The following is a 14,650-nucleotide window of genomic DNA, read 5'->3' on the forward strand; positions in this document are numbered from 1 at the left end:
CTGTTCTGTACGTGAGCTCTTAAGAGTGGCTTCCAAGGAAGAGACCTTGGCTTTGTGGTTTTCATACTTGGTTAAAGAAAAAAGAAATGATAACATCTACTTTTGTTTGTATTTTGTGTCTAAAAGCCAATGGATAAAAAAAAATGTTTAAAGAAAAGTAACGATTCTGAATTAATTCATACTTAGCAGAACAATTTGTCCATAGGGCTCAATTGTAAAATTAAAAATATATATAACTATATATATATAACTATATATATATATATATATATATATATATATATATATACACACATACATATATATATATATATATATATATATATATATATATATATATATATATATATATATATATATATGTTCCCAGAGGGAAATATACACATTGATTTTTGCTATGACACAATTAATGTGTGCCTCGATAATAACGGATTTTAGCTTGGTTTGGCAGGGAAAATCCAATTAAATTTTCTCTAGGCACTAAGAACGTCAAATACATTTCAACATACCATGAAGATTAAAACAATATGTGCCCTGACTGGCCGTCCGAAGATTTTAGAGGGATAATCCTCTTCTTATTGATTTCCAGTGCCATATTCTTCAATCATTTCCACCAGGTCAAGCAGGGAATTTTCCACTATAGTTCTCAGAAGATTGGACATTAGCGTAGCAACGCTTTCAAAAATACGATCCATCTTTTTCTCTGTTGAACCTAGAAGCAAGAGCACAAGCGTGTAAACTTCTTTGTGGTAAGTAAATAAACAATCACACGCAACCATTATTATTGCAATTTTCACAAATATACGCCAAGTTTTAATGTGTATTTAAATACAATGCAGTTGGAATATTATTGATCTTCACTTATACCTGACGGTTTTCACAAGATATTTGAAATACATGGAGTGTGGAATCAAAAAGGATATGCAAATGTACATAAGTAACACGTTTTGCTGCTTTCACTGTTCGAAAACCATGGTTTCAAACCCCATATTTCTCAAGGAGTGTGTTATATTCGTGACATATTTTCCATATTTCAAAGAAAGGGACATCATTCCTGTGAAAATGTAATGTGACGAATGAAAGGCCTATTCTCAGTCGGATTTCCTTGCCATCAACTAATATAGGGCCAGATTTTTATACTGGCAGGTGGAGAATTATCCCTTGCCATGGCGAAGTACTTTACGATCACCATGCTGAGGGTACTCAGTGCATCACATTTAGATATGCCCCTCGGGGCAGCAGACATATCCAACTTTAACAGGAACCACTGTCACTGTAATTCCTAGAAATGTATTGTAAGTTTTATGGACGGCTCCATCAACATGACAGAGCTGGATGTCCAACTTTCAAGTTTTGTTTGTTTAATTTTCAAAAACAAAACTCCCGACAGGATTTTGTATTTGAAAAAGAAAAAAAGGAATTCTCCTCAAAACCCCCCCTGCCCATGGGAGTGATCTCTAACCGAGAGGGGGGCATCTTGAGGTTTTCACTGTCCGTCACCAACAGGGTTTTCCCGGTGATGGCAGGCAGAGGAAAAACAATCTCTATGTCTGCCCATCTAAATTAGGTGGGTGAAAGTACAGGTCAATCTCCAACAGCCCTTACTCCATTGCGCCGCCAGAGGGGTTTAACCACAATGGAGACGGAGCAGTCTCACCCGTTCTCTCACCAAAGGTCTACCGCATTTATATCACAGAGGCAAACTATGAAGTTGGAAATGGTCCTCTGTTACTGTTGCAAAATAGTACGCTTTCGTCCAACATATACATTTGGCTCTTAGCCTCTAAACTATGCAGTGCATTTAAACAATGACAGACATGAAACACTCTACTAAGCACCCTTAATCAGAGTTGTCTTCATGAATGGTAATCATGACCTGAATATTCCGTTATCAGGGATCATTGTTACAAGAACCTTGCAGGCAGCAGTTGCATATTACTCCCACATAGCTACACATTGCGCCTCCTTGCTCAGGAGTGGCATTTATTCCTGGTGCCAGCTTGCCTGTAGTTTTGGGAGTCTCCAAAATACTGTTTCAAATTTTTAAAACTCTGCCAACAATGATTTTAGAGAGTTCACATATGTTGCTGCATAACCCTATTATGAAGCTCAAGAATAGTATTTATTTGCTCAATCCATTTTTTTTCAATATTTCTTTTTCTCCCTCACCATCAAATAAGCTGCAGCTTGGAGCCAAACCATCCCACCAATAAAACAGGTTTGTTTCTCAGGCACATATAAGTGTGATAGATCTTTAAAAAATGTTCACATCTAACCAAAAAACTCATTAAGTTAGTCAATTAGTTACAAAAATGTGTGACAATTAAGGTTATGGTTACAAAACAAAACCAAAAACCGAAGTGCGTTGTCCACTTATGTTAGGTGAGCAAAACTATTACAACGCCGCCATCCAAACCATTTTATACAATAAATGCAATCCTTGTGAACTCACAAATTCATAACAATAAATAACTTGAGTTAACACAACAATATGATTAAAAACTGTGAATAATCAAACTAAGACATGATACTCTATCCAAAGAGACGTCACTGATAATGCTGGTGTTACAGCAACATGCAATGTCACCAGTGTAGTAATCAATTTAATTTTGGGTATTACCCATCATATCATTGTGTGAAGTCATCAGCAATTATTTGTTAGTTTTTTTCATATTTTATTTTTTGTTTTGTTTAGTAACCATCATTTCTACTTAACTGCTGTGTTTTAAGGGATTCTGAATTTATTTTTAAACACACCTTAATGACTTATGAGCAAAATATACCATAAACTAATTAACAAAAGGAAGAGAGAATACATAATGTGCTATTTCGGTGAGTGTTTTAGGGGCTATAGCTCAAGCTGGATTAGTCTTTCAAAAACGTGACGGATATCCCATCCCCTGCATTACAATTCCATTATACGCTATTGAACTTGTAATATGGCGGAAGTTTGTGATGCGGTAACCCATCCACCTAGATCATAAGCAGGCCCTACATCTCCAGATGGTCATGATGTCTATTTCGTTGCTCAACAATGATAGTAAACCACACATTACACTTTGTAAGATTAATGGCATTTTGTTTTCTTATGAGTAGTAGTTATAAAATGAGGCCTTTAAACAGAACCAGGGTGGGTTAAATCTATCCACTGAGATAAAATGGCACATACAAGCTTTGAGACTATTAACAATGTTGGGATCTCTGTCAAGTCATTGTAACATGCAATCTGTAAGAGAATAAGCGTTGTTGTTTCATGCCAGCTATGCTGTACTATAGCAATAACATGGAAGTTTGACTTCTCCACAGCCGTAATATATTTGTGTAAGAGTTTATTAGTATATTTGCTCTAAAGGACATGTTATTGGGCCACGTTTAACAATTACAGTTTTCGGAACGACTCCGATAGAGGTGTTAAACAAATCAAAAGTTATCAGCAAGATGATTTTTTATGGGCAAACCCATATCTAGAGGCGCTATCTCATCCTCTGCAACACATAGGATACGTAAGGAGCATCATGTAGAATATAGTCCAAAAATGCTTCCAATACGTTGGGGATGATATAATAAACCACAATGGAATTCTGAATATATAAATGCCAATATAACACCAAGAAGTCTGTATTATAGCTTATTACATGTTAACCGTCATACAGTTTGTTCCACGTTTATTTTTGGCAATTAATAAAATACAAAATACTGGAAAATATTTTTGGGGTTGTAGATTTGTTAAAAGCTGTTGCTTCTAAAGTAGGGCTATGCTAAATCTGTTAGATTCTGTGTTTTGAAACACATTTGTCTGTAAAACTGGAACTCTTTCTATAATGAGGAAGCAGAGCTTTCATTTTGTAAATGCAGTGTCCAACTTATAGACCTAGGGCCCAATTCACAAAATGTCTTTGATTAGTACATGTAGTAGTATTACTATAGTACTATTTCATGTACTAAAGTGCAATTCACATATGTACGGGTGGAGACTACATTGGTCCTACAGGCTATGACCTCCCAGGCAGGAATCCAACTACGCACACATGGTTATAACTTTCTTGTATACATGCGTGAGTGTCAATAGTGTTTGGAAAATGTTGAAAATATGCTACAAAGTGGGAAATGGAAAGGGGAAATTAAGGTTATGCAAATACAAAGCACACCTACAAAATGGAAAACCATTTAAAATTCACAAAAAGTTACACCAGCATCTACTCCTGTACTACTAAATCCCAAAAAGCTCAGATTTATTACAACTAAGGTTAGGAGTAAGCACATCTCACACAAAGCAACTTGCATGCACTGCAAGGGAATCACATGCAAATCAGTCAAGATAGAAAATAATACAATAACTTACAACAATCAATTAAGAAAACACTATCAAATAACTTTAGACACAGCAGGTACCCATATAAATCACATTGTTGAAATGTTACAAGCATGGCAAAAAAGAAAGAAAAAAAATATTTTCGATGGTCATACAATTTAAACATTACAACTATACGAGTCACATAGTAAAGAAAGAAAACATTTTATCAATATATTAAAAAATAAAAAGGCTGAAAATTGTCATATAACCACGTAAATTGTAGACACCTGTACAAATCACATTATTTAAGTGTGAACTTCACAGATGCACATTCATAGATAATTAAAAGATGTAAAACAAATTAAGCAGTATAATACGCAATACTTATCTTATATCTAACTCTACCCTGCACACAGACTCATCATAACAGGTTCTATGTACAAACAAACACACACAATGACATTCAACAGAACTGTAGCTTGCGTCATTCCACAATATCTCGTGTTACAAGCGGGAAGCCCTGTCTTCTATGTATCTGCTTCCAGTAGAAATGTTTGTAGGAGTCTTATTTTTCTCAGATGATGCCTATTTACATATTGATGTGAATTACTTGTGATAAATAGTGCAGGCAGAGATTTCTTCCTACACTCTGTAGAACTGGTTTCGGTTGATTTACACCTAAAATACACAGGTAAAGGTACAATTAATAAATTAATGGTCTTATTTTTATTGTACATGCCTGCACCCTCTGTGGAAAGGGAGGCAGACACATAATCCTACAAGGTGTAAGTCCCCACTCTGAGTTCATGAAGTGCATCTAGGTGGATATCTACACTGAGCCACAACCGTAAACGTACATGCTGGAAGACTTAAATCTAAGTATAGAAGTAAACTATTTGCGTGGAAATCTTGGCCTCTAGATTTACCTTTATGAACTGGACCCTTACTATCATGTGAGAGGCGAAATAGGTTGACTTTATACTACCTACTAGAAAAAAAACTACTTAAGGAAGAGTTAAGTAAATTAAGCAAATTATGAAAAATAGTTTGTGGATAGGGTGTACGAATATATCCGATCTCTGTTTAAAAGGAAAAGATTTTTAAAAAGAAAACAATCTGTTTAGAGGATGGCAAGGGGCTAGGTACTTAGAGGTAAAGCATTGATCTATGTCTTGTCTGCAAAAAAAGCAACTTAGAACATAGTGTAGAAATGCAATACTGACTTGTGGCTTAAGATAGGTTATCGTTGGATAAAGCTGCGCAATAATTTACCAGGGGCATATTTCGGAAATCAATTGAAATCAATGACCAAGCTCTCTTGTTGGCTTTGTGAAATGAGTTATCGGACTTGTAAAATATCACCAATTTAAGTCTTTCTACGGTGCTTCAATGGAGCACGAGCCATGCTCTTTTACAAATACGCCAATTAATGATAAGCAGGATAGTTTGTATCATCAAATAAGCAACTCCGAATCCATGCCTAAGTCACGAATTAACAATTTAGACTGCCATGGATAATTACGCATCAACCTCAGCAACAAGTCGCTAATAATGAGTAACCACAACTGTGTGAAATGTAGGAAAGAAAGATTGTAGCTCTTCTAATTTTAGTTGTGTTCAGAATTAGTTTACATAATAAACCAGAGTGGCAGCCTGACGCACAATTTACACTCCATCTTCAGTCTATATTCATAAACCAATACCAACAAGGCAATAAAAAGCCAGCCTCAGGTGGGGAGGATAACAACAACAAGAACATATGTAGTGCTTCATGCTGCACTTCTTATGTTTCATTATGAGTGGTCTCTTAATTCTGATGGGGTTGGCAAGGGGGTTACCAGCACTGCTAGAAATATGTATCCCAAGGTAACTCCACAGGACTGGAGATATCAGGAGGTGTATTTTTGCGGTCAATTCCATGGGGAAAAGAAAAATAACCAGGAGCATCAGGACACAAATTACTTTTGTAATTCCTCATTTCTTATGGGGGCACATGGTGTCCCAAATGTAATGTACAACTCAACAAAAATATTGATGCCACCACTATTATTAACTCAAGGGGGGAATACCAGGTACAGCTAGAGGATGCGGACAGTGAGGCCATAAGTACTGTAAATTACAGGTGTTACTTTTGCACAATGTAATATTACACGAAAAGTGAAATGCAAATCCTTTTTAGAATAGTTGGATGTGGAAAGAGTCATAGGGTGTTCACGGCTAAGATTAGATAATATATCCCATTTAATGACATTTTCCTTCAACTTTTTGGTTCTGTTTCCAGATGCCATAAAGGAAAAAAATCTTTAATGGTGCCATCAGTCTAGGCTAGCTATCACCAAATAAAATTATGATTTTATAACATGTTGCACGTTGTGTGATAGTGTATGTGTACTATGCACCAGTTAAAGTATTTTTGATTAAAAAAAATTAAATTTATGTAAATTAACACATTCGCTGCAAGACAAACAAAGCCAGCTTTTCGCACAGTGATCAGTACAAAACAGTGACAAGAATAGGGAAATAATACCCCCACATACACGAATCCAGCTAGGAATAGCAAGCAACAATGTCTACGCCATGTCCATAGGGGAGCCTCAGGAAAGTTCAGTCTTCCACCACCCCGACCCATTCACCCCAAACCCTTTGAAACTTTTTGAGACAGCCGCAGGCTACATACATTGGGCGCTCCTGCGCTAAACACCAATCTACCCCTCTGCGCCACCGTGTCATGGAAGGGGCAGACGGGTCCAGCCAAAGGGCTGCATTAACTCGTTTAGCTACCAACAGTGCCATGGTGTGACAAAGTTTTTCGGCCCTGTTCCTATCCAAACCATCGGTACCACCTAAAAGTATGGTCATCGGGTTCAGCTTTTGATGAAAATTTACAGTATGAACTCCAACCCTAAAATAGAAATTCTGAGAATCCCCTTTCTTGGCTCACTGCTCTGCTGGCACCCTTGTCTCCCTGGTGGTTGCCATACCATATCGGCTCTATGAAAAGAACTTTCAGATGGATCTGAAAAGGGTATGTTGAAGGGTATTATGCGCAAGAAACAACAATTTGTACAGTGAATAATGTGCACAACACTTTGCATTGCAGTCTTTGTAAAACGTTTTGCTACTGGAATTGTCACTCCGAGTCTGGGGAAGACAGTTCATATTAGGAAGGAAAATCTACTTTCACAAGTTCTGCTGAGCTGTCAGCACTGTGAACATGCTCCGTATCCAGAGACTGGCTCAGGCTGCTCCGTTCATTTGAATACTTAGGGTCCATAGAAAACAATACAATGTTCTTCTGAAAGAGTGAAAATAAACAGCAATCATGATGCACAATGGGTTTTCATGTACAAGTACTACGTGCATATGCTTAGCAGCCATATATGAAGGGTTTCGCCTTCTCGTGTATGAGAAATACAGTATCCAGGGCAATCCGAAGTTACTGGAACCTGAAGCAAATGGGTCTAGCACTTCAGGTAGTCTAGGTCCTCATTACTGCAGACCCTCAAACTTGGGTCCAAGTACTCCTTTTAGCACTTGATTCTGTAGATTAGCACAGGACTCCACAGCTTACTCAAAGAGGTGCTGATGGTTGAAAATTTTAACTCTGCAATGCAACAAGTAGCACTCAATAAATCACAATCCAGTCAGTGCCTCTGATTTGAAAAGCAAATGTATTTTAATACATACACAACTAAATGCTATGCACAATATTACCAGCATTTCCAACATTACAGATGGGACTACAGGCTGGAACCCTTCTAAAAGGGGCTTCATTCAAAGTAGAACCAGGGAGCATACCATGTACCCTACAGAATGGTCACAGTCGACAACTAACTCCTTAATTGTGGTCTGTTCCAATGACCTGTGAGGCACAAAGTGAGCATTTACGGAACTACAAGCTTGAACCCTAAAAACAGTAATACAGTCATCTATGCCCATAACAAAATTCTATAAGGTTATTTACTATTTAAAAAGGCTGTTAGACCTTTTGTAATTTTCCTCCCAATGTTTTGCCTTCAACCCTCCTCTTTTGTTGACTTTGTTTTCGCAGGCTTTAGGACTTAGTGCACGTTGCCACTGCTAACCAGTGCTAAAGGGCTTCAGCTCTTTTCTTACAACTTTGTAAAATTGGCTACAACCCAATTGGTATATTTTATTTACTTGTACGTCCATAGTAAAGTGACTCTACATGTGCCCAGGTCCTGTGAATTGAATGCTAATAGTGGACTTATGTAGCACTTTAACAAGCCCCAAGCCGGCCACTGCAGCTTGTGTGTGTGCAAATTTAAACTGTCATTTTGAACTGTCAAAACAAACCTTTTGCAGGCCCAAATCTTCCTTTTCCTTTTTAATACATGCAAGTCACCCCTTGATTTGGCTCTGTACAGCCCAGAGGGCAGGGTGAAGTGTATTTAAATGGCTGGACATGCACTTATTTTTATTTGCCGTGGTAGTGAAAAATTCTTAAATTCGATTTTCACTGCTTCAAGGCTGGACTCTCCTATAGGATAACATTGGAGTTACCTTATTACATTTAATAAGTGATAGTTTCCAAATGGGAGCAGGCAACCAGTTCATGCTTGTTGTTTAGGAATTATATTGAAAAATCCTTTCTAATACTGAAGTCAGATTTTAAATTACAGCGCTGAGAATGCCACTTTTAGAAGGTTGTATTACAACAGATTACCCAGACTGACAATCATTTATTCAGCAATTTTTTGAAAGCGCATGTAATTAAATTATTTTGACAAATTAAACAAACACATTAAAAATATCCTTCAACATTTGAATAAGTAAGGCACATTATTTTCAGCCCATCTGAAATACATACTTTTTCTATTTTCTATATAAGCGCTACGAGGCCTCCGGGTAGATAGCGCTATACAAGTGTAATTTAATAATAATAATAATAATAATATTTCACACAAAGGAAAATAATTCTAGACTGAATGGAAACAACAAAACAAACATGTAACAAAAATGAATTCATAACAAACTAGCCTTTTGATTGTAAAGTGCTCAAGTTTCTATTATTAGTCTCTTGTGTTGTTAAAAATACTTAAACTTCTATTTGAAACAAAAACTGAGGGTTTTCTCAGCACACTCTTTGAATAGGCCTCCAATGTCCCTTGAAGGATTGTCTATGTTTGATTGTCTCTTTAGCAAAAGACTCCCAGGAGCAGGTTAAGTCAGTCAACGGTCCTGAGGAGAACCCAAAAGAAAAAGGGGGTTTACGTTATTTTAACAACACAGCGAGACTACAAAGAGAAACTCCAGCAATAAATAATTTTAAAAACTGGCTAATTACTAATTAATTTTTGTTATGTTGGTTTTGTTAAATGCATTCTGTCTAGAATTATTTTCCTTTGTGTGATTTAGAAAAAGTATGGTTTTTAGATGGGCTGAAAATCTGTATCTTACATTCAAATGTTGTCAGACGGATAAGTTTAATGGGTTTGTTTAATGTCTCAAAATACTATAACACTTTCAATCAAAACATAACATTAAGTTAATTAAATTACTTCATCTTTCACAAAAAGTTGTGTTGATTAAATGATTGCAAGTCTTGGTATTTTGTTGTAATACATACACAAGTGGCCCAACCCAGCTGATTAAAAGACCAACCTCTTTGTACGTGAACTTTTAGAAAGCTGGCATTTTCTTGACTTGGCCATTTAGTGTCTGCAGCCTGTCTCTGGGTCACATGACTATGTGTATCTGACAGTTGGGCTTTGTGTGTTCCTCCTAGACAACACACACAATAGAGAGCTTAGGTGTGCGATGATAGGCCATCACTGGGTGGATGTGAGGGCAGCGATGGGCACAATCCCATCAGTCATGAGGTCTACATGGGCACAATCCCATCAGTCATGAGGTCTACACAGGTCCACAGTACAAAGAAAGTAATATATTAAAGAAAATACATGAAAAGATTCTATGTTAAAAGTGGGATATAGAGCGAGAAGAAACATACAAAACGGGTTTTTAGCATAGATAAAGCACATTCAAAAGTACAATTAAGGAAGTGAGGGGGGAGAAAAGAGAAATTGCAGGTAAAGGTACTAAAGAAAAAACAAAGAGTAAAAAAAAATAAATAATAAAAAAAGTGAAAAGTAAACAGGGAACATAGGGCAGACTGCAGAATCACTCTTCAAATCTTCGTTGTTAGCGTTATTAGGATGTTCCCAATGTGGGTCACTACTATACTAATTTCCCTTCTTTACCTTGATTCGACCTTGTCTCTCCGCACTACAGAGCGATAGCTTCCCTGTTTATTTTTCACTTTTTATTATTTATTATTTTTTACTCTTTAACTTAAAATATATTTAACAAATATTTTGAATTACGTTTCATTTAAAATGTTAATTAATGTAACTTATTTTTACAAGTGGTAGTGTTATTTCCTGCCTCCATTGATTCCTATGGGAGTCTGTTACACCCTTGGAAATGGCTTTACAAGAGCCTCATGCAAACATCCTCCATGTGGCTCCTACAGCGTTGTCTTCTCGAGGATAGTATATGGATTGCAAAAGTGTAGCTATCAATAATGCAGCAGGAGCAGTCAATTTCCTTAAATGCATTTGGGCCCATAGAGTCCCTTTTATGCCAATTTGAATCATGTCGCATAGGCCTTCCTGTGCATGGAATTCATAAAGGATATCAAACAAAGATACTCATACCCTCTCACCAAGGATACTCATACCCTCTCACCTTTGCAAACTGTATACCGGACAAAGTGCACACCACTCCAGAGTAACTCATCACTGCAAAGCATGACAAAAGCAAAGAAATGTACAGGAAAAAACATACTATGTTTAGCTTTGAAGAACAGAAATCAACATTACATAAAAACGGCGTGGAAAAACAGATGACATTTAAAATGACATAATTAATGACATCACAAGTGTATATTTCTGGTTTAGATTTAGTATGTACAGGCAGAAACTGTAAAAAATATAACTTATAAATTGCTTGATTAAAAGACTCCTGAAAAGAAAGAAAATTGAGGATCATTTACTCCTCTAGTGAGTGAACCACAATAAAGATCAGTGAACTGCCTCCTAGGGATGTTTACCTAACATTTAATGCGACCCACTGTTGAGGGAAGAGCTTTAAGCTTTTGGTGGATTATTACCTTTGAGGTGCAAATGAAGATGTAGCGGAGGGAGAGGATGTAGTCTAACGGCTAGGGCGGACGCTCTCGAATCTGCAGAACTGGGTTCAAGTCTCGGCAATGACGCTCAACATCCTGGGTTCGAGTCTCGGCAATGACGCTCAACATCCTGTGATTCTGGGGAAATCACTTAATCTCCCCGTGCCTCACAAAAATGAATGTATCCTTGTGTAAGCAACTGGTGCTCATGTAAAGCACTCTGATACCCGATACCTTTGGGTCAAGTTCACGTTATATAAAACTTCGTGAAAAAAATAAAAGATACTTGTCTGATCTGGATATCCTAGGTCTCCCAGTGACCTTCCATCTCTTCAAAGATGACATTTTCTCCAACTCTATTTTGAAGCAGTTTCACGAAGCGCATTATGTTTGATACTCTCTTTTACTTCAATGCCTTTATATTGTAATTTGGGTCCACTCCTCTTCAGAATACTGATGCATTTAATGGAGCTCAGTGAAGTATTAATGGTTTCTTCAATTCTGTACCCCTCCCTGCATCTGATTATCTTTTGTTTAAGAAATTGATGCTGGGTAGAGCACTGCCTCAGACTATTTCTTTAAAAGGGCAATTTCTCTTTACTGTGACTCTCTTGCCCCACCATACTAAGATAGCAGTGCCTGCAAAGGTCAACATGCATGTTTTAACCTTGTGGCGGGTGCTGCTTGAAGCAGCATCTGCCGCAATGTTAAAGGTAGGGGATGTGACCGCCAGGGTGGCGGTCACATCCTAATTGCCATGGAGGGACCGCCGCTGCCCATGCGGACGGTCCCTCTTCCTCGGGGGTGGCGGACGGACGCAAGTCCATCCGCCATCCTAATAGGGCCCTAAGTATTAAAGGTTGATTTTCAACGACTACTCCTCTTTGAAATCTCACAACTATGCACGTTAGTAGGATGTCATAGATTTTGATATTCTTTCAACATTTCGGTCATTGCTTGGCTTCTAACCAAGATGTAGTCATTAATGTGATTCTATTATCGAAACTCAATCCCTCTCGTATCCCAAACTTGATTTCTAAATAAAGACAGTCTTTAACAGGCTCTCCTATCCACAGACACATGTTATACTAACACTTGTATAATAAGCTGGGTTGAAGTCACAGAATTTGTCTCTCAAAGACCCATACATTATTTTCTTTTTTCTTTTTGCCACTCATTCAGCATGTATCTATGGTTGCCCCATTGACTGTCGAATTATGATAAGAAAAACATGGCATTTGCTCAGTATTGTCCATCACTGAGAATCTGGGTATTAGCTTATGTTTGTGCCAGAGTCAGATCTGTTAACTGAGGAACCAAGTCTCCATGGATTGACAGGGTATGAACTTTAGATATTAAGTTAAAAAAAACTAGTTTGCTAGTGACATCAAAATGTCACAGTCTGAAAAACAACAACAGACAAGTGTGAAGAAAATTAACAAGGGAGTTGTCAATTAAAAGAAAACCATGGATGGAATAATCTAGTTCAATTGTTGACCAATAGTAAAAAAAAGGCAGTGTCCTTTATGATGTAGTGAAATGTTAAATCATAAGCTCCAAGTCGACAACAGTTAACATTCACTTTATATTGATTATGGTCTCACAACAGTACGTGTTCCTATTGCTAAAGCAATCCAGATATGTTTTTATGTCTCACAAAACACTGGGACTAAGCAACAAGAATAGTTAATCTGAGACTATGTCCTGTGCAATTTTCTATCATTCATCTCTCTTTTGTATAGTATTTTGAGGGCACAGTTTTAAAGACTTTTCTGGAGCAGGAAGAAGGAAATAATGTAAAGGTAACAAGGGAGCAAATTGATGTATATGCTTAAACTCCTCACAAGAGCACCGCAGAACATCTCCCTGTGCCTCATGCAATTAATCTCAGTGAGCTGGGGAGAGTGACTAAGACTGCAGCATCTGCCCTGGAATTTCCAAACCGATCTCCAAGGGCTCCAGCCCACCGGGGAAATGTCTGGTGGAAAAAAGGGTGGAATCTAATCTTGGGTTGCTTGTGTTTCTTTTCAGGGAGGGCCTGGCCTAGCAGATCCTATTGAATGTGGCTGGCTCCAAAATGAGGTTATATGGTGAGCAAAAGAACACCGAGTTGTAATGCAACCCTGAGCAACTACCTGTGGTTAGACATATTGCAAGCATTCTTCCAATCACCTTTCGTTTGTTTGGAAGAAAAGGCCTGCCCGGTCCTGATAACCATAGTGTAGAATGGTGAATTGCCTGATTTTTCTTTCATGACTTCTCTCATAATGAATGTTCTTTGACATGCTACTGTAGGTAAATCTTCTTAGTATATATCACATATGAGACCAAGAAGAAATTTTACTTTAAAAGAAAAAGTCAGCATATGTATTTGAAGTACTCAAAATGAGGTTGTGACAACAGAGTTGAAACCTCATCAGAAAGCTCCCTAAGACCAGTTTCTAAATCACGTAGTTAAAAGTGTATACATAAAGTTGTTTTTTTTAGTTCCCAAGAGCCTTAAAAAATCTGAAGTTAATCTGAAAAGAGAAACAGGTTTTGTTGAGTTTAATGTATAATACACTTTTATTTTGAAGAAAATCATATTTGGTCACTAAAGCAATACACACAATTTTGTTCAAAATGTATTTCGAAGAGGAGTTCTTTCCCATGTGAGGGTTTCCAGTGTATGCTTCACCTGTTCTATGTTATTTAAAAGGAAGAACACCAGGGTGCCATCAGAGTGCCCTTTAGCTGGTGAAAGAGAAATACCAGCTCTTGTGGCATTTGCTTGCTTCAACCACTGACATCCACATCTGCATAATTCACTGGAGGGGAGTACCTCTGAGTGGGATAATTAAGCTCAGCCTGAGATATGCTCAGTCTAACTTGTGTGTTAATTATTGTACAATCGAGCTATGCCAATATAGAGGCCCCTCTTAAAGATATGAAAAATTATTTGCTTCATCAACATCCTACTTTTAGTGTACCTTATCTCCCGGCCTCCACCTCAATTGAGATATTAACCAACAACTCCATGCTTCCTGAAGATTTGTTGCCAAGGTCTCCTAAAACCCCAAATGTTCATGTGTACAACACCTACTCAGGAATGTTGTGCCGCAACCTACTACCTCCCTCCGAGACCTGAACTGTTTGTCCCACACTCAACAATCTTGTTGTTAGATTTGACATCCTTGGAGTGGTATTCCCCAAACATTTTGCCT

General features: G+C 37.5%; 1 protein-coding gene across 5 annotated transcripts in view; it reads right to left on the minus strand.

Annotated features, from left to right (window-relative positions):
• The window catches only part of LOC144821103 (uncharacterized), a 551,585-nt gene that overhangs the window by 285,282 nt on the left and 251,653 nt on the right, over nucleotides 1-14,650 (minus strand). For all 5 annotated transcript variants that reach the window (XR_013608229.1, XR_013608235.1, XR_013608223.1 and 2 more), the window contains one exon: nucleotides 510-712. Coding sequence is in view for 1 of the 5 variants with exons in the window: in XM_078677983.1 (XP_078534109.1) it covers nucleotides 679-712 (34 nt within the window). In the remaining 4 variants the exon portion in view is untranslated. The remainder of the gene's footprint in view (nucleotides 1-509; nucleotides 713-14,650) is intronic.

This window comes from Lissotriton helveticus, chromosome 1_1 (assembly GCF_964261635.1).
Source record: "Lissotriton helveticus chromosome 1_1, aLisHel1.1, whole genome shotgun sequence".
In the NCBI taxonomy this organism is placed as follows: Eukaryota; Metazoa; Chordata; class Amphibia; order Caudata; family Salamandridae; genus Lissotriton; species Lissotriton helveticus.